Source organism: Symphalangus syndactylus, chromosome 13 (genome assembly GCF_028878055.3).
Source record: "Symphalangus syndactylus isolate Jambi chromosome 13, NHGRI_mSymSyn1-v2.1_pri, whole genome shotgun sequence".
Taxonomy (NCBI): Eukaryota; Metazoa; Chordata; class Mammalia; order Primates; family Hylobatidae; genus Symphalangus; species Symphalangus syndactylus.
This window is the reverse complement of record NC_072435.2, coordinates 48055757-48081190: the sequence shown is the minus strand read 5'-3', so window position 1 is coordinate 48081190 and position 25434 is coordinate 48055757. Positions and strand designations below refer to the sequence as shown.

Below are 25434 nucleotides of genomic sequence, written 5' to 3'. Positions count from 1 at the left end.
CTGACCCCTTGCACTTCCTGGGTGAGGCAACACCACACCCCACTTTGGCTCACCCTCCGTGAGCTGCACCCACTGTTCAACCAGTCCTATTGAGATGAACTGGGTACCTCAGTTGGAAATGCAGAAACCACCCACCTTCTGTGTCAATCTCACTAGGAGCTGCAGATCAGAGCTGTTCCTATTCGGCCATCTTGCCAGCCTCCTCTATTTTCATTTTTATTACAGAAAGTGCAGTATAATATCCTACTATAATTATATTGCTCTCCTTGTGTTTCTTCTATTCTGTCAATATTTGCTTTATATATTTGTAATCCTAATGTGAGACACACAGACACACACACACACATTCAGATTTTTCACAGATTCCCAGTTAATCTATTATTTTTTAATAACTTTCTTTGTCTCTTTGGAGTTTCATTGTCAAGTGCATTTTATAAAATATGAGTCTTTGACTTAAGATTTAGCTTGTGTAATATTATTTTGACCTCTTCTGCTCTCATTTGATTAATATTTGCATGAAATGTCTACTTCCATCTTGCCACGTTGAGTCTTTTTAACATTAGATTTCAACTGACTCTGGTAGAAAGGCAAGTTGGATCTTGATATTTAAAATTTTTTTAATAACCCGGGCACAGCAGCTCATGCCTATAATTGTAGCACTTTTGGTGGCCAAGGTGGGTGGATCACCTGAGGTGAGAGGTTCCAGACCAGCCTGGACAGCATTGTGAAACCCCGTCTCTACTAAAAATACATAAATTCGCTGGTAGTGTTGGTGGACTTTTGTAATCCCAGCTACTCGGGAGTCTGAGGAGGAGAATAGCTTGAACCTGGGTGGCAGAAGTTATGGTGAGGTGAGTTAGTGTCATTGCACTCCAGCCTGGGCAACAAGAGTAAAACTTTGTCTCAAAAGAAAAAATGTTAATAAATCTATTAAAAATCTGTTTATTTGAAAGTTATAAAGGAGTTACTTTTATTTTATTACCTATTCTATTTGTTTCTTCCATCTTGTCCCTCATTTTCTCTTTCTGTCTTCCTTTGTTTCTTTCTGATTTTTGTATTGATATGCTTTCATTTTCTTATTTTTATTCTGTGTATGTATACAGATTTTTTTTTTGTGGTACCTTGGGGATTAATAAAACCTCTAAAAATACAACAATATATTTTAATCAGGTGAAAAATTAACTTCGGTTGCATAAAAAATTCCTCCTTATTATGTCTGCTCTTAAATTTGTCACTGATGTTGCTCAGTTTATCTATTTATGTTGTATATTCATTAAGAGATGTTTATAACAATTCCTATGCTTTTATCTCTCAAATGTTAAAGAATAATAAAAAATGTTTTCTGCACCATTAGGATAATGCTAGAAATTCAGTTTTTCTGTGTGTGCATATCTTTCCTAGAAAATAATGTATTTTTATATGACTAGGTGTTGTTTTCTTACATTATGTTATTTTCAGTGGTAAGAACTACTTTCAGCATCTTTCCTATGGAAGACATATGCAGTGCCAATATACTTTTTAAGAATTTGGTTATTTTGAAAGCTTTTTTTTTTGTTTTGTTTTCTATTAGGCAGGACAGATTTGTTGATGGTATTTATTCTCACTTGATAGCTTCTTTTCTTTTTTTTTTAAGGACTTTGACTATATCACACTGTTCTCTTCTGGCCTGCAAATCTTTTGGTCAACAATTCACTGATTATTTTTTTTTTTTTTTTTGAGACGGAGTCTCGCTCTGTCGCCCAGGCTGGAGTGCAGTGGCACCCTCTCGGCTCACTGCAAGCTCCGCCTCCCGGGTTCACGCCATTCTCCTGCCTCAGCCTCTCCGAGTAGCTGGGACTACAGGCGCCCGCCACTACGCCCGGCTAATTTTTTTGTATTTTTAGTAGAGACGGGGTTTCACCGTGGTCTCAATCTCCTGACCTCGTGATCCGCCCGCCTCGGCCTCCCAAAGTGCTGGGATTACAAGCGTGAGCCACCACGCCCGGCCCACTGGTTATTTTTGTTCTTATCCTCATTTTTCTCATTTTCTACAGTCTTTTGTGTTCCTGTTTCACTCATAGAGTGTTACTCAATTTTTAAAATTAGTATATACATTTTTTTTTTTTTTTTTGAGAAGGAGTCTCACTCTTTCACCCAGGCTGGAGTGCAGTGGTGTGATCTCAGCTCACCGCAGGCTCCGCCCCCCAGGGTTCATGCCATTCTCCTGCCTCAGCCTCCCGCACATCTGGGACTACAGGCACCCGCCACCTCACCTGGCTAATTTTTTGTATTTTTAGTAAAGACGGGGTTTCACCATGTTAGCCAGGATGGTCTTGATCTCCTGACCTTGTGATCCGCCTGCCTTGGCCTCCCAAAGTGCTGGGATTACAGGCATGATTTTTAATGGTTTCTTTCTGAAAACTTTATAATATTTTTGATAGGATTATATTGCCCTATTTTGTATAGATTGTAATCTTTGAGATTTGGACATTTAAAAAGGCTGCCTGTCACAAAGTTTATATTGTAGCTTTGTCCTGGCATAGTCAGAAAACAATGGTCTTGGCTAGAAATTATGTGGGTCTCTCAAACATCTTCTTCAGATTTGTCTTGCCTGAAATTTTGTGTTTATTTTTAGTTAAAAGAGACTATTTATGTTTCTTCTGAAAAGTAATCACTTGGTACACCTGTTCTCTCTCTGCAGCACTGCAGTGCTCTGCTGCAGTCTATTTACCTTTGATCTCAGCAGGCTCAAACTGTCATGTCAAAGTTTACCACCATATATTTCAGCACTTTATGTCATGGGAGACAGAAACCAGTGTGTGGAAAGGGCCATAGAAGACAAAAATTAAATTGGATTTGTCAATATTTTACTTTCCTTAGAAAAAAAAAACAAAAACAGAAATTGACAATTTACTTCTGAAGGGACTAGGTAATATTGAGGAGCAGAAAGAGTTGTGTTGGGTAAATTTGACAAACTTTTCTTGTTTTCTATGTGGCTCTTTGCATTGGGCTTAATTCAGGAACTGCACACACTTAACTCATGTATAAATTATCCACATATGTATTTTGGTCTGTATGTTTTTATTACGTTTATATGTCTATGAAGAATTACGGCCTGTGTCATATTGCAATGTCATCTTGCTTATGTAGTTTGAATAATTTTATAGGTTAGATTTGGAAACTATATTTATCTGAGTCTAATAAGTGGACTAATTTGTTATTTTTATTTCTTTTCCAGTTATATGTCCTTATTTTGCTCAAGACCTTTGGCCAGAGCAGGGCATAGAAGATTCTTTCCAAAAAATGATATTAAGAAGATATGAAAACTGTGGATGTGGGAATCTACACTTAAAAATTGGTTGTACCAATGTGGATGAGTGTAAGGTGCACAAAGAAGGTTATAATAAACTTAACCAGAGTTTGACAACTACACAGAGCAAAGTATTTCAATGTGGCAAATATGCAAACATCTTTCATGAATGTTCAAATTCAAACAGACATAAGATAAGGCATACTGGAAAGAAACTTTTGAAATGTAAAGAATATGTCAGATTATTTTGCATGCTTTCACACCTATCTCAACATAAAAGAATTTACACTAGAGAGAATTCCTACAAATGTGAAGAAAATGGCAAAGCTTTTAACTGGCCCTCAGTCCTTACTAAACATAAGATAATTCATACTGGAGAGAAACCCTACAAATGTGAAGAATGTGGCAAAGCCTTCAGCTGGTCCTCAAGCCTTACTGAACACAAGAGAATTCATACTGGAGAGAAACCCTACAAATGTGAAGAATGTGGCAAAGCCTTTAAGTCATCTTCAACCTTTAGTTATCATAAGAAAATTCATACTGGAGAGAAACCCTACAAATGTGAAGAATGTGGCAAAGCCTTTAGTAAGGTCTCAACTCTTAATAAACATAAGGCAATTCATGCTGAAGAGAAGCCCTACAAATGTGAAGAATGTGGCAAAGGTTTCAACTCATCCTCAAAGCTTATGGAACATAAGAGAATTCATACTGGAGAGAAACCCTACAAATGTGAAGAATGTGGCAAAGCCTTCAGGTGGTCCTCAAGCCTTACTGAACACAAGAGAATTCATACTGGAGAGAAACCCTACAAATGTGAAGAATGTGGGAAAGCTTTTAATCGATCCTCGATCCTTACTAAACATAAGATAATTCATACTGGAGAGAATCCCTACAAATGTGAAGAATGTGGCAAAGCCTTTAGTAAGGTCTCAACCCTTAATACACATAAGGCAATTCATGCTGAAGAGAAGCCCTACAAATGTGAAGAATGTGGCAAAGCTTTCAACTCATCCTCAAAGCTTATGGAACATAAGAGAATTCATACTGGAGAGAAACCCTACAAATGTGAAGAATGTAGCAAAGCCTTCAACTGGTCCTCAAGCCTTACTGAACACAAGAGAATTCATACTGGAGAGAAACCCTACAAATGTGAAGAATGTGGCAAAGCTTTTAATCGATCCTCAACCCTTACTAAACATAAGATAATTCATGCTAGAGAGAAACCCTACAAATGTGAAGAATGTGGCAAAGCCTTTAGTAAGGTCTCAACCCTTAATACACATAAGGCAATTCACACTGAAGAGAAGCCCTACAAATGTGAAGAATGTGGCAAAGCTTTCAACTCATCCTCAAAGCTTATGGAACATAAGAGAATTCATACTGGAGAGAAACCCTACAAATGTGAAGAATGTGGCAAAGCCTTCAGGTGGTCCTCAAGCCTTACTGAACACAAGAGAATTCATGCTGGAGAGAAAACCTACAAATGTGAAGAATGTGGCAAAGCTTTTAATCGATCCTCGATCCTTACTAAACATAAGATAATTCATACTGGAGAGAATCCCTACAAATGTGAAGAATGTGGCAAAGCCTTTAGTAAGGTCTCAAACCTTAATACACATAAGGCAATTCATGCTGAAGAGAAGCCCTACAAATGTGAAGAATGTGGCAAAGCTTTCAACTCGTCCTCAAGGCTTATGGAACATAAGAGAATTCATACTGGAGAGAAACCCTACAAATGTGAAGAATGTGGCAAAGCCTTCAGCTGGTCCTCAAGCCTTACTGAACACAAGAGAATTCATGCTGGAGAGAAACCCTACAAATGTGAAGAATGTGGCAAAGCCTTCACCTGGTCCTCAGGCTTTACTAAACACAAGAGAATTCATGCTGCAGAGAAGCCCTACAAATGTGAAGAATGTGGCAAAGGGTTTAGTACGTTCTCAATCCTTACTAAACATAAGGTAATTCATACTGGAGAGAAACCCTACAAATGTGAAGAATGTGGCAAAGCCTTCAGCTGGTCCTCAATCCTTACTGAACATAAGATAATTCATACTGGAGAGAAACCCTACAAATGTGAAGAATGTGGCAAAGCCTTCAGCAGGTCCTCAAGCCTTACTAGACACAAGAGAATTCATACTGGTGAGAAACCCTACAAATGTAAAGAATGTGGCAAAGCCTTTAAGTCATCCTCAACCATTAGTTATCATAAGAAAATTCATACTGGAGAGAATCCCTAAAAATGTGAAGAATGTGGCAAAGTCTTCAGCTGGTTCTCAGTCTTTAGTAAACATAAGAAAATTCATGCTGGAGATAAATTCTACAAATGTGAAGAATGTGGCAAACCTTTTAACAGTCCTCAACCTTTATTACATGTAAGAAAATTCATGCTGGAGAGAAACACTACAAATGTGAAGGATGTCGCAAAGGCTTCAACTGGTCCTCAAACCTTATGGAACATAAGAGAATTCATGCTGGAGAGAAACCCTGCAAATGTGAAGAATGTGATAAAGACTTCAACTGGTCCTCACACCTTACTACTCATAAAAGAATTCATACTGGAGGAAAAATCCTACAAATGTGAAAAATGTGGCAAAGCTTTTCATTAGTTCTCAACCCTTACTGAACATAAGGGAATTTATACTGGAGGGAAACCCTACAAATGTGAAGAATGTGGCAAGCCTTTTAACTGTTCCTCAATCCTTACTAAACATAAGGTAATTCATATGGGAAGGAATTCCTACAATTGTGTGGAATGTGGCAAAGGCTCTAACCAGTCCTTAAGGCTTACTACATATAAGACAACTCATACTGGAGAGAAACCCTACACATGTGAAGAATATGGGAAAGCCTCTAACAGATCCTCAATTCTTAAGAGACATAAGCTAATTCATACACGAGAGAGACTTTATAAACCTGAAAGATGTGACAATGCTTTTGGAAATACCTCAGACTTTTCTGAATATAAAAGAAATCGTACGGATGGGAAATCCTAGAAATGTGAAGAATGTGACAAAGCCTTTAAATGGCTGTCACACTTGATCGTAGGTAAGATAACTCATACTGGAGAAAACTACTAGAATAAACAATGTGGCAAACATTTAACCAATGCTCATGCCTTATTGCAAAGGAAAGCATTTACACTAGCCTGGGCAACAGAGACAGACTGTGTATGGGAAAAAAAAAATTGTGAATGTCACTAATATCTTCTCACATCTTATTCAACATCAGAGAGTTCATACTAAATAAAAGTATTAAAAGTGCAATTATTGTCACTAGATCTTTCAGAAAATAAAAGCCCTTAAAGTACAGAGTAATATTTATTTTGAGGAAACACATTACAAATATAAAGAGGGTTGTAGTACCTTTACTTGTATCACAGATTTTATTGTACACATTTTGTACTACAGGAAAACCTAATGTAGTTGTTCCAACTTTGCTCAACATCAGGGAATTTATATTGAAGAATAACTGTGCAAATTTAATAAATTTGGCAAAACATTTTTTCAAAAACTACAGAATTATAAAACAGAAAAGAGTTTATACTAAAATATATTTTTGCAGATACAGTAAATATAAAAACATTTAATCCAAAATTGTTTATGTAAATATCAGATAATTCACAGTAGAAATATCTGTCTCTCAAACTTCAGACATTACACTAAATCAGACTGCTGAGTATAGAAAAAAATCCAAAACTGAAGTTGTTAAAAAGAAAAATTATTTGTATATGACTTTGAAAGAAGTAGACCTTTGAAGAGTTACATTTACATTTAAAGTATACTTTTATCTTAAAAATACCAATTTTTTTTTTTTTTTTTTTTTTTTTTTTTTTTTTTTTTTTTTTTTTTTGCCAGACACAGTGGCTAGCACCTGTAAGGCCGATACTTTGTGATGCCAAGATGGGCAGATCACCTGAGGTCAGGAGTTCAAGACCAGCCTGGCCAACAAGGTGGTACCCCATGTCTACTAAAAATAAATATAAAAATTAGCCAAGCATGGTGGTGCACACCTGTAGTCCCAGCTACTTGGGAGGCTGAGGCATGAAAATCACTTGAACCTGGGAGCCAGATATTTCAGTGAGCTGAGATTTTGCCACTGCACTGAAGCCCGGGTGACAGAGTGAGACTGTCTCAAAAAAAAAAAAAAAAGCTTATTTGGAAACTGAATAATGATGGAATTCAACTCTTAAATTGCTTCATGCTATATCTTCATTTCTGTTGTATTCACATATAAAAGCAATTCTTTCTGCATCAAAGATTTGGGAGACTTTTTTATTAGGTGGTCATTATGACATTTCTTATGGATGACTAAGGACATTAAAATGTAAGATGCATGATGAAAATCTAAGTAGAAAGGCTATTTGTGGTTAACTTATAGAATTGAGTGATGTATGAGGTAGGCATTCTGAGTAATTTTTTTTTTTTGAGAGGGAATCTCACTCTTTCCCAGGCTAGAGTGCAGTGGTATGATCTCAGCTCACTATAAGCTCCTCCTCCCAGGTTCAAACTATTCTCCTGTCTCAGCCTCCCAAGAACCTGAGATTACAGGTGCCCACAACCACATCCAGCTAATTTTTGTATTTTAGTAAAATGAGGTTTCACCATGTTGGCCAGCCTGTTCTTGAACTTTTGACCTCGTGATCTGTCTGCCTCGGCCTCCCAAAGTGCTGTGATTGTAGGTGTGAGCCCCTGCGCCTGGCTCTAAGTAATATACAAATGCAGTATTATGAGAGAAAATCATGCTTAATTATAGTTACAATTAATTAAATTCATGTCATTTTACTAATTGTACTTTTATGTGATAAAACTACATTTTTTAAAGCTTTAGATTATGTGTTAATTTTTAATTCAACATAACATGTTAAATACTGTTATACATTCAATAAAGTGTTATTATGCCACTAATTTTAACCTATTGCACCTTAACAGTATATTTAAAAGATGGTAACAATACACTATTTGGTAACATAATAGAGTAACATCTCTAGTATTCTTTTTCAGTGGCTTTAAACTGCAAATAAGTTAAAGAATATGGTTCCTGTAGGTTAAATTTTTTTACATTTAAATTTTTCTTAGTTTTTTTGTGTACATAATATGTGTGTACACATGCCATACATGGCATATTTTGATACAGTCATACGATATATAATAATCACGTTGTGAAAGGTACCTATAACCTCTGGCTTTTACATTTTGTATTACAAAACAATTCTGCAGTCTTAGTTATTCTAAATTGTACAATTAAATTGTTATTGACTACATGGTTATTTTTATGGTCATCATAATAATTGTAAATAAGTGTAAATAAAATCAATACATTTCTGAGTCCTGAATAATTTTCAAAAATTTATTATGTATTTTTTGCACATGTGGCCTCTGCCTGCAAGCATATAATCGAGTTTTAGTTTTGACTTACATAGAGTTAAATATACACATCTATTACTCTAAAGATATAACTTAGGTTTAAGGAGTAAGTGTGTTTGTTTGACTGTAAGTTTGTAACTATTTTCAGAAGAAAAGAGGAATATTGAAACCAAAAAGCATTTTAATAAGATGTCTAATTTACTAGGAAACAAAAATCCTCAAAAATGCTAAAAGCAAGTGTATACTCTCTGCTTTGTATTCAATTTATACACCTATCTTATAGCTTATCATTTAAAATATTTCCATGTAAATTTTCTGTTTTTACCTGCATGATACTCATGCTAGACCCATAGTCTTTTTGTTTCTTGTTTTTTTGTTTTATAGTTTATGAAGTATTTATCTGAGCTGATTTGTAGTTAAAAGAATAATTTTTATAAAATTTCATCATGCACAAAATTATTTTTGGATATAATTCCACAATTTGTGAATTGTTATATTTTATTTAGTTAAAACATTCCATTAGGTTCTTTTAATGGGAGAACCCTATATAAGCTTACTTTTCTTTATTGTTCCCTTAACTTTTTATAAGTAACAAAAGTAAATTTTATTTATTGAGTCAGTTTGTTTCAGTAAGTACTAGGGAAGCTTCATAAGTCATGTGGATGCTTTTATATATAAATACAGCAAACATGACAGTGCTCGGTGTGTAACAGATGCTCTATAAGTAGTCGTAAATATTCCTGCTAAAGTTAGTTTGTAACTTCAAGTCAGAGATGGAAAATATCAGTTGCGAAGAAATAACATTGATTATTCATGTGAGGAGAAGATTTTTTTCCAGGCTGCGAAGCTGAATCTTGCTGAATTTAAAGAGAAATGCTTCATTCATGTCCTAATTATCTAAGTTTTGTCTTTTTATGTGCATTCAAACCATATATGCATCACAGCCCTTCTTTTTCTGTGTTATGGCTACAGTTTTCTCACTGTTGTTTTCATGCCATGTGATTTCACATGGTATGTTGTAGGTTTTAAGGAGAACATTGGTATTTTTTAATGCACTGAAAAATTGGTTTTAACTGGAAAGTTTGCTTATCAATATAACTTTAAGATTGGTTAATAAACATAAAAGACATACACTGTCTACAGAAGAGAGGATTAAATCAGCATGGTGTTTCTTTGTAAAAGAAAAATATTAGATTTTTATACATAGTGTGGCAGATATGTAATTTGCTAGAACATACATATACTATAAAAATTCAATTTTTAAGAGAATAGTAAGTGAGCAATTTTAAATTTATTTAGGATGTACTTACAGCACAACTTACATTTCCATGAAAAATCCTCTATTTTAAAGTGTGAATGATAAAGGTTGCAAAACAATAAAATGGCCAGTAAATTTGAAATAATATTTATTTTCCATATTGATATTACAATTTGGAGAAATTTATCACTCATTTTTTAAATAAATTTTTTAGTGGCTGAAGTTTACAGTTTATATTGTTAGTCACCAAACTGTAGCAATATCCTTGATCATTTTCTCTGAAAACTTTTGGAGATAATGGCAGCTTTTGAATTAAAACATTTCCTGTCAGTTTTCATGCAAACCAGTTTACTGTGATCACACAGTGGCCAGTCATGGGAGCACAAGCAGCCTGCCCTTATCATGTCTTTCATACTGTTACCATAAGCACCAGTAACTCCAGGTGCCCCAAGCTTAAAATAAAAGCTCTAAAGTTATTGGCTTCTCCCATGTCATGTGCTGGGTTCAGAACATGCTGTTGAACATCAACGTTCCTATGGTTATGACTGACAAATTAAATGAGAAACAGCAAAAAAAAAAAAAAAAAAACCTACATATTTTGATAGGATTCTGCTAAGTGTATAAAAGAGACAGTATTTGAAACATTGCTATCCTTCTATAGTGTCTTAAAAATATATTTTTAACTTGACAGATAAAATGTGTATTTTGTAAAACAACATTTTGAAGTGTATATACATTGTCAAATGCTTAGTTCTATGTGATTAATGCTTTGTCTCATTGGTAACATTTTTGTGGTTAGACAACATGAAATTGTAAGCATTTTTCAAAAATACAAATACAGTATTATGAACTATAGTCACCATGCTGTACAATAAATCTCTGGAAATTGTTTCTTTTATCCAAGTATAATTATGTATTTTTTGACAGACATCTTTCAATCTCCCTATTTCTTCTGAATACCTTGGCATTTGGTGGTCACCAGTTTACTCTCTACATCAATGAGATTAACTTTTTTAGAATCCATGTGTAAGTGAAATCATGAGACATGAATCTTTCTGTGCCTTGCTTATTTCAACTAATAAAATGTCCTCCAGGTTAATCCCTGTGATTGAAAATAATGTAATTTTTGTTTAAAGATGAATATTATTCCATTGTGTATATCTACCACATTGTCTTTATTTACTCATTAGATGTTGAATTGTTGATTTTGTATATTTTACATGTGAAGAGTGCTGCAAACAACCTAGAAGTGCAAATGTTTCTTCATTCTGATTTCATTTGTTTTGGATACACAATGGTGTGATTGTTATATGGCAGTCTGATTTTTAAGTTTTTCAAGAAAACTATTTTGTTTTTCATAATGGCTGTCCTCACTTACATTCAAATGAATAGTGTGCAAGCATTTTCTTTTCTTCAGATTTCTACCAACATGTTTTCTTCTTAATTAGAGTAATTCTAACAGAAGCGAGTTGATATCTCATAGTTTTTTTTTTTTGCTTGTCTTTCTCTGATAACAATTGACATTGAGCATTTTAAAAATATATCTGTTGGCCATATGTATGTCTTTTTCTGAAAAATATTTAAGCCTTTTTCTCATTTTTAATAGTTATTTGTTTTTTGTTGTATAGTCATTTGAGTTTGTTATATAGTTTCTATATTAATCCCTTGTCACATTTATGATTTGCAAATATTTTCTTCCATTTTTTGATTGTCTCATCCCGTTGATTGTATTATGTTCTTTGCAGCAGTTTTTTAATTTAAATAATCTGATTCATCTATTTTTTTCATTTTGCTCCTTGAGATTTGAGGTCAAAATTTAAAAGTCACTGCCCAACGAATGTTTCAGGGCTTTCAGTCTTTATTTTTCATAGTCGTTTCAGAGTTTTATACCTTACATTTAAGCATCAAATTTATTTTGTGTTTTTATTTTATTTAAGAATCTAATTTATATATGGTGTGAGTTGAGGGTCTTATTATATTCCTCTGCATGTGGATATAAAGTTTTCTCAACACCATTTATTGAAGACACTGCCTTTTCTCTAAGAAATTGCCACCTTTATTTAAAAAGCAGATGGCTGTAAATACGTGAATATATTTTGGTCTCCTAGGGCCGGGCACGGTGGCTCACGCCTGTAATCCCAGCACTTTGGGAGGCTGAGACGGGCGGATCGCGAGATCAGGAGCTCGAGACCATCCTGGCTAACATGGTGAAACCCCATCTCTACTAAAAATATAAAAATTAGCTGGGCGTGGTGGCGGGCGCCTGTAGTCCCAGCTACTCGGGAGGCTGAGGCAGGAGAATGGCGGGAACCCGGTAGGCGGAGCTTGCAGTGAGCCGAGATCGTGCCACTGCACTCCAGCCTGGGTGAAAAACAGACTCTGTCTCAATAAATAAATAAATAAATAAATAAAATATATTTTGGTCTCCTTTTTCTTTTCTACTGGACTGTGTGTCTGTTTTTATGCAAATTACATACATTTTTTTAACTAAAACTTTTAATATGTTTCAAAGTCAGGTAGGGTGATACCTTCACTTTTTCTATTGTTTGGTTACTTTGGCTATTCAGGGTCTCTTGTGGTACCCTATAATATTTTTTTAAATGTGTTAATTGTATCACTGGTATTTTGATAGAGGTTGCATTATATTTGTACATCATTTTTTATAATACAGATGTTTAACAATATTAGTAATGCCAATTTATGAAGGAGTAATATTTTTCCAATTGTGTATTAATTTCTGTCATTTCATTTAGAGATAGTTGTCAATGTATAGAAATTCTGCTGACACTTGGATGTTGCTTTTGTATTCTGCAAGTTTAATAAATTTGTTTATTAGTCCTACTAATTTTTAGTAATGTCTTAGGCTTTTGTTTACTTAAGATTATGTGTAGAAATAAAAAATTACACAGGAATAATTTAACATTTTTTCTAATCTCAGTGCTTTGATTTTATTTTCTAATTTCTCTGTCTTGAATATTTAGTACTATGTTTAATAAAACTGAAAAAAGTGGGCATTTTTGTCTTCTTGCTCTTGAGTAAAAGCTTCCAAGATTTCCCTGTTTAGTGTTATTAGCTGTGCTTTTTTTTGTTTGTGTGTTATATGTGGCATTTATTGGCTTGAGGTTCGTTTGTCCTATACCTACTTTTTTCAGAAATTTATGAAGAAATGTTGAATTTTGTTAAACTCTTATTCTGCATTTAAATGTTAGAGATGTGAAATCACATCTAATTCTACATAGATTTAACAATATTCTATGAACATGCATGCAAAGTAGAAAATTTGGAGAAAATAAACTCTCGGATGCACAAAACTTCTCAAGATTGAACCAGAAAATCACATAAGTCTTTTTTGTTGTTGATTTGTTTTGTTTTTGTTTTGTTTCGTTTTGTTTTTTTGAGATGGAGTCTCGCTCGGTCACCCAGGCTGTAATGCAGTGGTGCGATGTTGGCTCACTGCAAGCTCTGCCTCCCAGGTTCATGCCATTCTCCCACCTCAGACTCCCAATTAGCTGGGCTACAGGCTCCTGCCACCACACCTGGCTAATTTTTTGTATTTTTAGTAGAGGCGGGGTTTCACCATGTTAGCCAGGATGGTCTCGATCTCCTTACCTCATGATCTGCCCACCTTGTCCTCCCAAAGTGCTCGGGTTACAGGTGTGAGCCACCACACCCGGCCTAATAACAGACGTCTTTAACAACAAAAATGTATAAAATGTATAATGACACTAAATAAGTAATAATAAACCTACTAACCATAAAAGCCCTGGATCATATGAAATCACAGCCAAGTTTTGCCACATATACAAAGATAAGCTGGTCCTAAGCCTACTGAATGTATCCCAAAAAATCAAGGTGGGATTTCATCCTAACTAGTTATATGAAATCAGTGAAATATATGAAACCAAAATCTAGTGAAGACAACAAAAAAACTACAGTTCAATATTCTAGGTGAATATTGGAACAATAATCCTCCATGAAATACTAGCAAACTGAATTCAAAAGCAAATCAGAAAGTTATTTTGATACAATCATGTGAGCTTTATTCCATAAATGTAAAGATGTTTCATCATATGCAAGTCAATAAGTGTGATTCACCATGTAAAGATAATTAAAAGAAAAAATATTTAACACAATAGGGGCAGAAAAAGCATTCAAGAAAATCCAATGTTGACTCATAAAAATATTGTCAACACACTAGACATTGATGAAACATACCCCAAAATAATAAGTCATCTATGACAAATCCTTAGCCAACATCATACTAAAAAAACAAAAACTGGAAGCATTCTCCATAAGAATAAAAATAAGAATATCCGTTCTAAACAGTTCTATTGAAGATATGAAGTCCTAGCCAGAGAAATAAAAGGAATCCAAAGAGAAAACAAAAGAAGTCAAGTTATCTTTACTGATGATAGAATTGTGTACCTAGAATACTTTAAAGATTTCACCAAAAGACTCTGAAGCCTGAAAAAAGACTTCAGAAAAACCTCAGAAGACAAAATCAACACAAATGCATAGCATTTCTGTACACCAATAATATTCAAAATGAGAAGAAAATAAAAAACACAGCTCTATTTACCGTAGCCACACAAAAATACCATGAAATACATTAAACCAAGGGGCTAAAATATCTGTACAAAGAACAACAAAACATTGCTGAAAGAAATGAGAGACAATGCAAATAAATAGAAAAATATTGCATGCTGATGGACTCAAAGGATATAATTAAAATGGTCATTCTGCCTAAAGCAACTTACAGATTAACTGCTATTTTTATCAGACTCTCCATGACGCTTTTTTATAGAATTAGAAAAAGAAAACTATTCTAAAATATATACAAAAGAATTAAAGAGCTCAAATAGCCAAGACAACTTCAGACTAAAAGAATAAATCTGGGTCAAGCATGGTGGCTCATACCTGTCATCTCAGCCCTTTGGGAGGCTTAGGCAGATGGATCACCTGAGGTCAGAAGTTTGAGACCACCCTGGCCAACATGGTGAAACCTGCATCTCTACTAAATACAAAAAATTAGCCAGGTGTGGTGGCACGTGCCTGTAATCCCAGCTACTTGGGAGGCTGAGGCAAGAGAACCACTTGAGCCTGGGAGGTGGAGGTTGCAGTGAGCCAAGATTGCATCAGAGTAACCAGTATAACATGGTTCTGGTACAAAAATAAACATCTAGACCAATAAAATGGAGGAGAGAGTCCTGAACTAAGCTATACTTTACAACCAAGTTATTTTTACAAAGGCAACAGGATTAAATCCCTATTCAGTAAATAATACTGGAAAAACTGGTTAGTCGTATGTGGAAGAAAACTGGAGCCCTACCTTTTTCTATATAAAAAAAAAACTCAACATAGATTAAAGACTTGATCTGTGAGTCTTCAAGCTACAAAATTCTTAGAAGAACACTTAGAAAATATTGGCCTCTCTAAAGAATTTATGACTAACATGAACATGAGTGCAACAAAAATAAAAATTAAAAATGGCATCTAATTAAGCCAAAGAGCTTCTGCACAGTAAAATAAACTATCAACAAAGTAAACAGATGACTTACAGTATGAAATAAAATATTGGCAAACTGCAGACAATGAAGGATTAATATACAGAATCTATAAAACATTTAATAAAAAAGCAAACAAATGATATGAATAGCCAGCTTCTTCTCAAAGGAAGACATAAGAGCTGCCAATAAACATGTTAAAATTGCTCAACATTCCTAATTATCAGAAAGATGTAAATCAAAGTGACAGTGTGATACCATTTCACACCAGTAAGAATGACTGTTATTAAAAGTAAGATAAATAAGATGTTGAAGTTGTGGAGAAAAGAAAATCTTTCTACACTGTTGGTGGGAATGCATATTAATTCAGGGCCTGTGCAAAGCAGTTTGGAGACCTCTCAAAGAACTAGAAATAGAATTGCCATTTGACCAATCTGGCCCATTATTGGGTATCTGTCCCAAGAAAGAATAAGTAATTTTGCCAAAGAGACACCAGCACTCACATTTTCATTGCAACACTATTCACAATAGCAAAAACAGAATTAAACCAGTTACTCATGAATCTTTTATTGGATAAGAAAAATGACGTACTTATACAACCTCCAATACTATGCAGCAACAGAAGACAATGAAGTAACGTCTTTTGCCACAACATGAATGCAGCAGAAGGCCATTATTCTAAGCAAATTAATGCATCAGAAAAACAAATGCGACATATACTCACTCATACATGGATCCTAAAAATTGGGCGCACATGGAAAAAAACATGAAAACAATAAAAGAAGGAAGGTAGACAAGCATTGAAAATCTGCTTAGGTATGATGTACACTACTTGGGCAATGGAATTATTAAGTGTCCGAACCTCAATATCATGTAGTATACCTGTTTTACAAATCTGCACATGTACCTCTTATATATAAAATGAAAATAATAAAATGCTTTTGGTATAATGACATGCTCTATTTTTCCAGTGCTGGGTTAATAGTTGAAATTAGGGGTGAAAGACAAATTTTCGCCCCTTAAGGCATAGCGGTGAATGTTTCTATACCAGGTCTCCTCACATTTTATAAGCTAACCTCTCTGAAAGTTCTTGGTTTATAGTCCAAAAAGTTTTTTATTTTCAAGTGTGCAGGTAAAACAAATTACACTTTTATTATTTATGTGTTAACTGAACACTAGACTATAGACTTAATTTGTTACTCTACTGTTTTGGGGGAAAATGTGGTAAGTGGTTTAATCATATTTTTTTCATAATGAACTATTTTTGAAAGTGTGAGACTAAAAATTATGCTAAATTACTGAATTAGAAATATAAAAAATTTTTTCTAAAAAAAAGAAGCACAAAAGTCTTATGGTCGCATTCCAAAAATCATTCAACAGAAAGTGGGGGTTATTTAAGACCACAGTGCCACAAATGCTCATTCCATCACGATCATTCTTGTGAAAAATAGAAATAATGGGTCGGAAGGTATTTGTAGAGTACTTTTCTTATGCTAGTGCAGTGTGAAATTATTGTCTTTATTATTTTTCATATGAAAGTCTGTACTTGAGCAAAAGATGCCATTAATTTCAAGTGAATATGCTCACACATTTATTCTCCCTAGAAGGGCACTGGCGTGTTTGCAATCAAGGTGTAGCATTTCTTGCCTTCCTTGTGCTGCTGTGTTTGCGTGAAATAAAAAGGCAGCAAGTAAAGAAGAATCAACCATGACGTTTCTAATTTCAACGGCCACAGCCTCTGTAATTGAGTGTTATATCACCTAGAAATAATGACACTATTTCAAAACTGAGAAAAAGAAAGTGATACTTTATATTTTTAGTTTATTATTTATAGTTTATAAAAATTTATAATTTCTGATTATATGCTAAAAAACATGAACTTGCAGATACCTAAAATTTCAAAATAGATGATAGTATTAATATTTTAGTAGCTCATAATCGAGAATCAAAATTGCCGCATTTGATTTACTGGAAAGCAGTTATTTATCTTCTAAGTGTAAATAGATTATCCATAATCTTAAATATATGGATCTTTTAAGATCAGCACTATGTCTAGATTTAAATAAAATTTATAGGCTGTAGTAACACAAACTTTCATACTTATTTTCTAATACAAGTGAAAAAGCAAAAGAAATAAGTTGTTAAAATGATTTTAAAAGAAACCTTATATATCTTCATTAAATAACATTTAAAACCACATTGTGAGTGATCAGTAATTCCAATTTTTTTCAGTCTCTGAGAAAACTTAAATTATTCAATCAGAAGAAGTATTCTTATATTAGCATTTCTGAAACTCAGAAACTGTAGACCACTCAATGGATGATGATGTACATGCAGACCACAAATTTTCTATGTAATAATAGGCTAATCCTAGATTTTAATATAAAAATTTAATATACTTCTAAATTAAAACTAGTGACTCTTCTAAGTCATGAGAGATATCATTGTTAAAATCCATTTACCAAAGTATTTGGTCTGTCAGTTTTATAATTAGAGAGAAGAAGGTATATCGTTTTTTATTTACTTGTTTAATAAATTTACGTTAATTTGATAAATTTCAATATGGTTTAAAAATATATATTAAAATTTTTTTCTAACAAGTGAAGGAAATCATTTATTTAAAAATTTAGAGAGAATTTTACTGTAAACAGTTGCTTTAGAGTCTGTCTTTTAAAGTACTATATTATTTTGAACATTAAAAATCGACAGTCTATTTCTGAGTGTGGGGTTCTGACAGTTCATGATATTAAAAGTTTACTTACCTACATCTGTAAATGAGCAAGCATTTGAAATAAAACATATATATATGTATATGTTTCCTAAAATTTTAAGATGAACAACCACATTTTTCTCTGGTGTAATATCTTAAAGCTTATTTCACTCTTATTAAAAAATGTATTAGTAGTATTTTTGATTGGCAAATCACAGTTGCATAAAGTTATGGGATACAATGTGACGTTTTATATATGTATAAAATATTTAATAATTGTTTCATTTAATAACATCTATGAACTTGCTTACTTATCATTTTTGTGGTGATACATTTGAAATTTACTCTTAGTTATTTTGAAATATACAATACTTTATAGTTTACTATAGTTACCCTGCTGTGCAATAGATCTCAAAACTTACTCAACCTATTTGAAATTTTTTTACTTTTTGTCAACTCCCTATCTTTTCATAAAATTTATATCCATTCTGAATGTGAATATATGAGAATTTGCCAATAACAGTATTAAAAACATTCAACTACTAGTATAGACCCAGACAGTATATCTTCTCTCAATTTACTCTAAATTGAGAGACTAGATTTACTGTCTTCAGCCAAGCAAATAAGTGAATAAAACTAATGGGTAACAAACATGGCATTAGTTGCCAAAAAATAGTGTGACTAGATTCAGTAAGTGTCTAGCTATGCAAATGACAGTTCAATTGAATTAAGACCCTAATAGGTGCATGTGAAAAGCATTGATGTGCAATGTATTGCACCTCCACTCAGCACCTTTTTTTGCCCTTTCGTAAAGATATCAATTTCCCCTGAGTGACTCAGAGCGAATACTAAAAATTGAAAATTCTGTGTTCAGAGTGATTACTGAGAACATGGTTAAAACATTTCTTCAATGTTATGAAAAGTTTTTATAAATATCACTCCACTTCAAAAAGTCTTTTAGTAAAAGATTGTTTATTTATAGTACTCAATTTAGATTCATAAAAATTTCAATATTCCAGGAAAGTCAGAGACACTTAAATGTAAACAGAATTCCATAAAACTTGAATGAGATAAATTCGTATTGGCTAAGAATTTTATTTTATTAATAAATATAGAGTACTTCAGGCAAAATAGCAGTTTTTGGCACAGGAGTATCACCAAAACAAGTGCTCTTCATCATCATTGTTAAAGTAAGAAGAGCATTGCCTGCTTTCCTGGAAGCAGCTGGCCTGCTTTCCACTGATATAAAGTGGAGAAGGTATTGAAATAGTGAAAGAGGGTGATATAAATGGAATACTTACATGACATACGGTTTATAATAAAAAGTAGCATTTGATGTTTTACAACTGTAGATGAGACTATTAGCATTTCTATTGACAAATTAACTTCATTTACAATATTCTTATTTCAGATAATATACTTTTTTCTGCTCTATATTTGCTAGCTTTTGGTCAAATCTTATCTGAACTCAATAGAAATCAACAAAATAAATCGATTATACCACAAGCACTTTATTATTGATGCATTTGCTTATTTTGCTTAAAAAACATTAGCTTTTGATGAAAGATTTATAGTTTTGTTTCCAAGTGTTGCGTTTTTTCTGAGAAGTTGCTGTCATGCTAGAAAACTGCTATTCTCAGCTCTACTCACGTTGACTAACAGCAAGTGGAAGTAATGTGTGGATGAGAAGCAAATGCATCTTCTCTGCATCTCTTTTTTAATCAATTGGCTAAAGAAAGAGAATGCAGATAGATGAAAGGAAATATAATCCCAGAAAGATCTTGAAAAAGTCCTTTGAATCAGAAAAAATAAGGAAATGGTGATTTGAGCAGAATATATATTTTAAAAGACTTCTTTTTTTAATTTTTCTTTTTTTGAAATATTAGAAAAGCTGACCAAATAAAGTCTAAATGAATTAAGTATAGCTCCTAGTATAACTCACAGTTAATATAAGTTGACTATCCTCTCTGTAGACAACAATTTTCATCAGCATTTTTCAGCATACAGCTAGACCTCAACTAACGCTCATTATATGTCACAAAAATGAATCACTTTAGAAGTCATCTTAATAATGAGACAATTGACTTCTGGTACCCAATTCAGAATATCTACAAAAGGAATGGTGAACAGATTTCAACTGTGATGCAAAATCTTATTCACTGGCATTGGTAGCTGAGTGCTGTGTTAAAGATTCTGAAGTCACTATTTATTAAGTGGAAGTAGATCATCATAAAGGTCTTCATTCTCATCATCTTCACACTGAGTAGGATTGCTTTCTTTTCCACAACTGTTTAAAACTGTCCAGAGAGACTCTCCAAATACTTGGCTTTCTGTCTGGAAGTTTCAAACGAGGCTTTTGGGTGTGCATCTTTTTCTAGTTTCGCACAGCTGCAGAGGCTTCAGGAAACTTACAATCGTGGAAGGCAAAGGGGAAGCAGAGACTTTCTGGTTGTGGCTGGAGAAAGAGCTACAATATACTGACTGGTCTCACTCGGGATGTCCTTGACATTCAGGATAGGTGGGGTGACCCAGCAATCATTTGGACACTATCCATTCCAGTGACATTCAAAATTCAGTGTGCATTGGAATCCCCGCAAGGCTTGCTAAGACACAGACTACTGAGCCCACCTCCAAGACTTCTTTATTTCTAAGGAATAAAGAGCATTCCATTGTGTAGATATACCACTTTTTAAAGTTCATTTACCTGTTGATGGACACTTAGGTTGATTTCATACCTTAGCTATTGTGAGTAATCCACTTTTTTTCCTTTTCTTACTTATGTATCTCTTTTTTCTTTGTTTATTTCTAGAAACATTTTAATTTTATACTATAAATTATGACTGTTAGATACCTTTATTTCTATGCCTTCTTTTGGTTAATATTTTGGCTGATTGAAACAATAAATTTTTAAAAAATTTTTTGGATCAAGGCCATTATATTATTATTAACATAATTTGAGACAATATAGCAATAAAAATCAACACTGATTAATGAAACAACAATTTTCTAGCCCCGGTAATCATTTTCTCTCCCACCCAACATAAAAGTTGAATTTTTGTGTCATTTCTCCCAGTTGTAAGAAAGAAGCTTCTGATTAAATTGGTCGGCATAAAATTTTGTAAAATTTTACTTTTTTAATCCAAAAATTAAGCTGCTCTATTACCAGAAAAGTTATTTTTAATATGTATTATTTTACTCTATTATATTTAAATTCTTCAGACAAATTAAGCTGACAAAAAATGCACTCAAATTTTTTTGAAAATTAAAAATGCTTAAGAAACTTTTTTTTTTTTTTTTTTTTTTTTTGAGATGGAGTCTCGCTCTGTCGCCCAGGCTGGAGTGCAGTGGCGCGATCTCGGCTCACTGCAAGCTCCGCCTCCCGGGTTCACACCATTCTCCTGCCTCAGCCTCTCCGAGTAGCTGGGACTACAGGCGCCCGCCACCACGCCCGGCTAAATTTTTGTATTTTAAGTAGAGACGGGGTTTCACTGTGGTCTCGATCTCCTGACCTCGTGATCCGCCCGCCTCGGCCTCCCAAAGTGCTGGGATTACAAGCGTGAGCCACCGCGCCCGGCCAAGAAACATTTTTTACAGACTCTAAAACTAAAACTATTTTTAGTTTCTTAGAGAACATCTTTCAAATACTTCAAGTGACCTTCTTCTGACAGAAGATATATATTTTTCTATATTGCTATAATAGAGCTTTGGCTATCTATCCTTTGTCGTTAACTCCATCATTTTTATTCTATTTTCTTGTGCAGTATTTATGTTATGCATTTTATATTTTAAAAGTTGTAGACCATGCAATGTAGTCTTCAAACAACTGACTAAGTTTTTCCATGCATAATTCTCTGCTTAATCCGCAGTCACTTTATTTTCACTTCTCGATTTTTACTGCCTGAAAAGCAAATGGATCTTTCAAGTGAATATGCTGAGTTGGTCTTCTCCAGTGTCAGTCTATTCATATTCACAAAAGTATTCTTCTGGTGAAAGAGGGTGCACTTCAACAGTATTACAAGAGCAATGTGGAAAAGGTGTAATAGAATAAAATGTGAACCACAGCCTTCTAAGAAAATAAGTTAATTTTTCCTATTCTGTGTATGTGAGTATGTGGTAGTTGCAAGGTTGGGAGTTGAGACTAAAGTGAGAGAGAAGAACACTTCACATGGGTAGCACAAGAAGGTCCTACGCAACCTTCTTGTTTGTCAAACATACCTGGAATAATTTTGGGAAGTATTATGTTGCTGTATTCATCATTTATTAGACTCTGATGGTCATTTTTTACTTTATAAATTTAAATATGCACTTGTCATCATCCAGGGTCCTGTCCTTGATGCTTAAGTGCACAGACATAAAACTATTAAAATATTGGTGAAAGATGAGTTTTTTTTTTTCCTTGAGACTGAGTCTTGCTCTGTCACCCAGGCTGGAATGCAATGGTATGATCTCAGTTCACTCCAACCTCCACCTCCGAGGTTCAAGCAATTTTCATGCTTCAGCCTCCCGAGTCACTGGGATTACAAGTGTGTGCCATTATGCCTGGCTTGGTGGGTATGTGGTTATGAGGCACTGACTCATGGGTTGGGGACTCTCCGGGGACCCTTCTCTTGCTGTCTACCTTAGGCTACCTAGCTAATCCCTCTCAGTCCCCCCTCAGGAGTGGAGACCCTAACTGCTGTTAGGGACAATAGGCATTGATATTTTTGGCTATTCCTCACTGGAGAGCGGTGCAGTGTAGAAAACAGCAGCTAGGATTTCTTCCAGGGCTGGTTTAAGTGTCTCAGAAGAAACGTTGTGTTTATGCATCATTCCATTTGCATTACTACTTGGAGCTCGATAGTTTTTAGGGAAAAAGAAACAATCTGGTTTAGTAGAGAACATGCATTGAAATGAATCAAGGGGGGTAGGAAAAGCCTAAAAATGTTGAGGCTGCTGACACACCCTGATAACTGGTAGCTATAGTTACGTTTGCTCAGATTTGGGTGCATGAGGCTTGGCTTTGGTTAGCTCCTTTGATCTTACTTTCTGATGAACGAAACCTCTGGGTTATTGGCACGTTATTTATTTCCAGCTGAATTTGCACAATAATTGCTTAGAACTAGAATATTGATTTAAATTTTTACATTACCCATCCCTTTCTTTTTTTTCTGAGCTTCAGGTAGAGATTGCTGGTTGGCTTACAGGAATAAGCAGGGTTAGTTTAAAATGTCATCAAAAACTCTAAAACAATTAATGAGACTAGAAGTTCATGAGAAATGTATGATAAGTTTTGAAACGTAATTTGTTTTTTTGGGATTTTCTTTTGTTAAAAAACAACTCACAATAGACTGAATTGTTTGCAAAATAGACTTTAGTATTATACTTGGCCTAACTATTTGAACATAGTGCAGTAAGAATAACTACCTTTCCATAGGCCTTTTTGATAGGATTTGATGAAACTCTGTTCCAAAAGAAATCTTAGATAGGACTTTTTAAAGCTGAGCCAAGCCATGGATTTGCACCCTTAAATACCTGTGAGTTGGGTAAACTCCTGTATTTTTGAGGTTCCAAGAGCATAATGTTTCCGAGTCTGTTCGAAACAGACAATTTTTTACTCACCACAGGCCGAGAATTCTGTATGAGAACGGTGTAGAGGTATGAGACCAGCTTCCCCAAGAGGCTGTTACTGGCTTTGCAACTTAAACTTGATTTCTTAAGGGAAAACACACCCTTCCGGTTCAAGCCTTGCTAAAAGAACTAGCCTTTTTCTATTGTGTTTCACTGTATAAGACAATGGATTTTTCAGCTGGGAATGGCAGCTCATGCCTGTAATCGCAGCACTTTGGTAGGTTGAGGTGGGCAGATCACAAGGTCAAGAGATCAAGACCATCTTGGCCAACATGGTGAAACCCCATATCTACTAAAAATACAAAAGTTAGCTGGCCGTGGTGGTGCACACCTGTAGTACCAGCTACTCAGGAGGCTGAGGTGGGAGAATCACTTGAACCTGGGAGGCAGAGTTTGCAGTGAACTAAGATTGTGCCATTGCACGCTGGCCACAGAGAGAGCAAGACTATGTCTCAAAAGAAAAAAAAATAGAAAATGGATTTTTGTTTCACTGATGCAAACAACTGTATTGCTGTAAGTTAAAAATACTTATAACTAGTTGATAGAGGATCCAAGATGGCTGAATAGGAATAGAAGACAGGTGATTTCTGCATTTCCAAGTGAGGTACCAGGTTCATCTCACTGGGACTTGTTGGACAGAGGGTGCAGCCCACAGAGTATGAGCTGAAGCAGGGCAGAGCATCACCTCACCCGGGAAGTGCAAGAGGTCAGGGAATTCCCTTTCTTGGCCAAGGGAAACCATGACAGACAGAACCTGGAAAATCAGGACACTCCCACCCTATTACTGCTCTTTTCCAACAGTCTTAGCAAACAGCACACCAGAAGATTATATCCCACTCCTGGCTTGGATTGTCCCATGCCCACGGAGCCTTGCTCACTGCTAGCACAGCAGTCTGAGATTGAACTGGAAGGTGGCAGTGATGCTGGGGGAGGGGCATCTCCCATTGCTGAGGCTTGAGTAGGTAAACAAAACAGCTGGGAAGCTCAAACTGCGTGGAGTGCACCACAGCTCAAGGAGGCCTGCCTGCCTCTGTAGACTACACTTCTGGGGGCAGAGCATAGCTGAATAAAAGGCAGCAGAAACTTCTACAGACTTAAATGTCACTGTCTGATAGCTTTGAAGAGAGTAGTGCTTCTCCCAGCATGGAGTTTGAGATCTGCGAACGGACAGACTGCCTCCTCAAGTGGGTCCATGACCCCTGAGTAGCCTAACTGGGAGACACCTCCCAGTAGGGGCCAACTGACACCTCATACAGCTTGGTGCCCCTCTGAGATGAAACTTCCAGAGGAAGGATCAGGCAGAAACATTTGCTGTTCTGTAACATTTGCTGTTCTGCAGCCTCCACTGGTGATACCCAGGCAAACAGGGTCTGGAGTGGACCTCCAGCAAACTGCAACAGACCTGCAGCTGAGGGTCTAGAGTGTTAGAAGGAAAATTAAGAAACAGAAAGGACATCTACACCAAAACCCCATCTGTACGTCATCATCATCAAAGACCAAGGTAGATAAAACCACAAAGATGGGGAGAAACCAGAGCAGAAAAGCTGAAAATTCTAAAAATCAGAGCACCTCTTCTCCTCCAAAGGAACACAGTTCCTCACCAGCAAGGGAACAAAGCTGGATGGAGAATGACTTTGATGAGTTGAGAGAAGAAGGCTTCAGATGATCAATAATAACAACCTTCTCCAAGCTAAAGGAGGATG

General features: G+C 35.0%; 1 protein-coding gene across 7 annotated transcripts in view; it reads left to right on the top strand.

Moving 5' to 3' along the window:
• The window catches only part of LOC129459381 (zinc finger protein 676-like), a 375112-nt gene that overhangs the window by 205204 nt on the left and 144474 nt on the right, over positions 1 to 25434 (top strand). For 5 of the 7 annotated variants that reach the window (XM_063616162.1, XM_063616159.1, XM_063616158.1 and 2 more), the window contains one exon: positions 3218 to 6552. In XM_063616162.1, the coding sequence (XP_063472232.1) occupies positions 3283 to 5526 (2244 nt within the window). In that variant the 5' untranslated portion in view covers positions 3218 to 3282 and the 3' untranslated portion in view covers positions 5527 to 6552. Of the gene's footprint in view, positions 1 to 3217 lie in introns of those variants that run through there. The other 2 variants (XM_055236075.2, XM_063616164.1) reach the window with 2 other exon arrangements.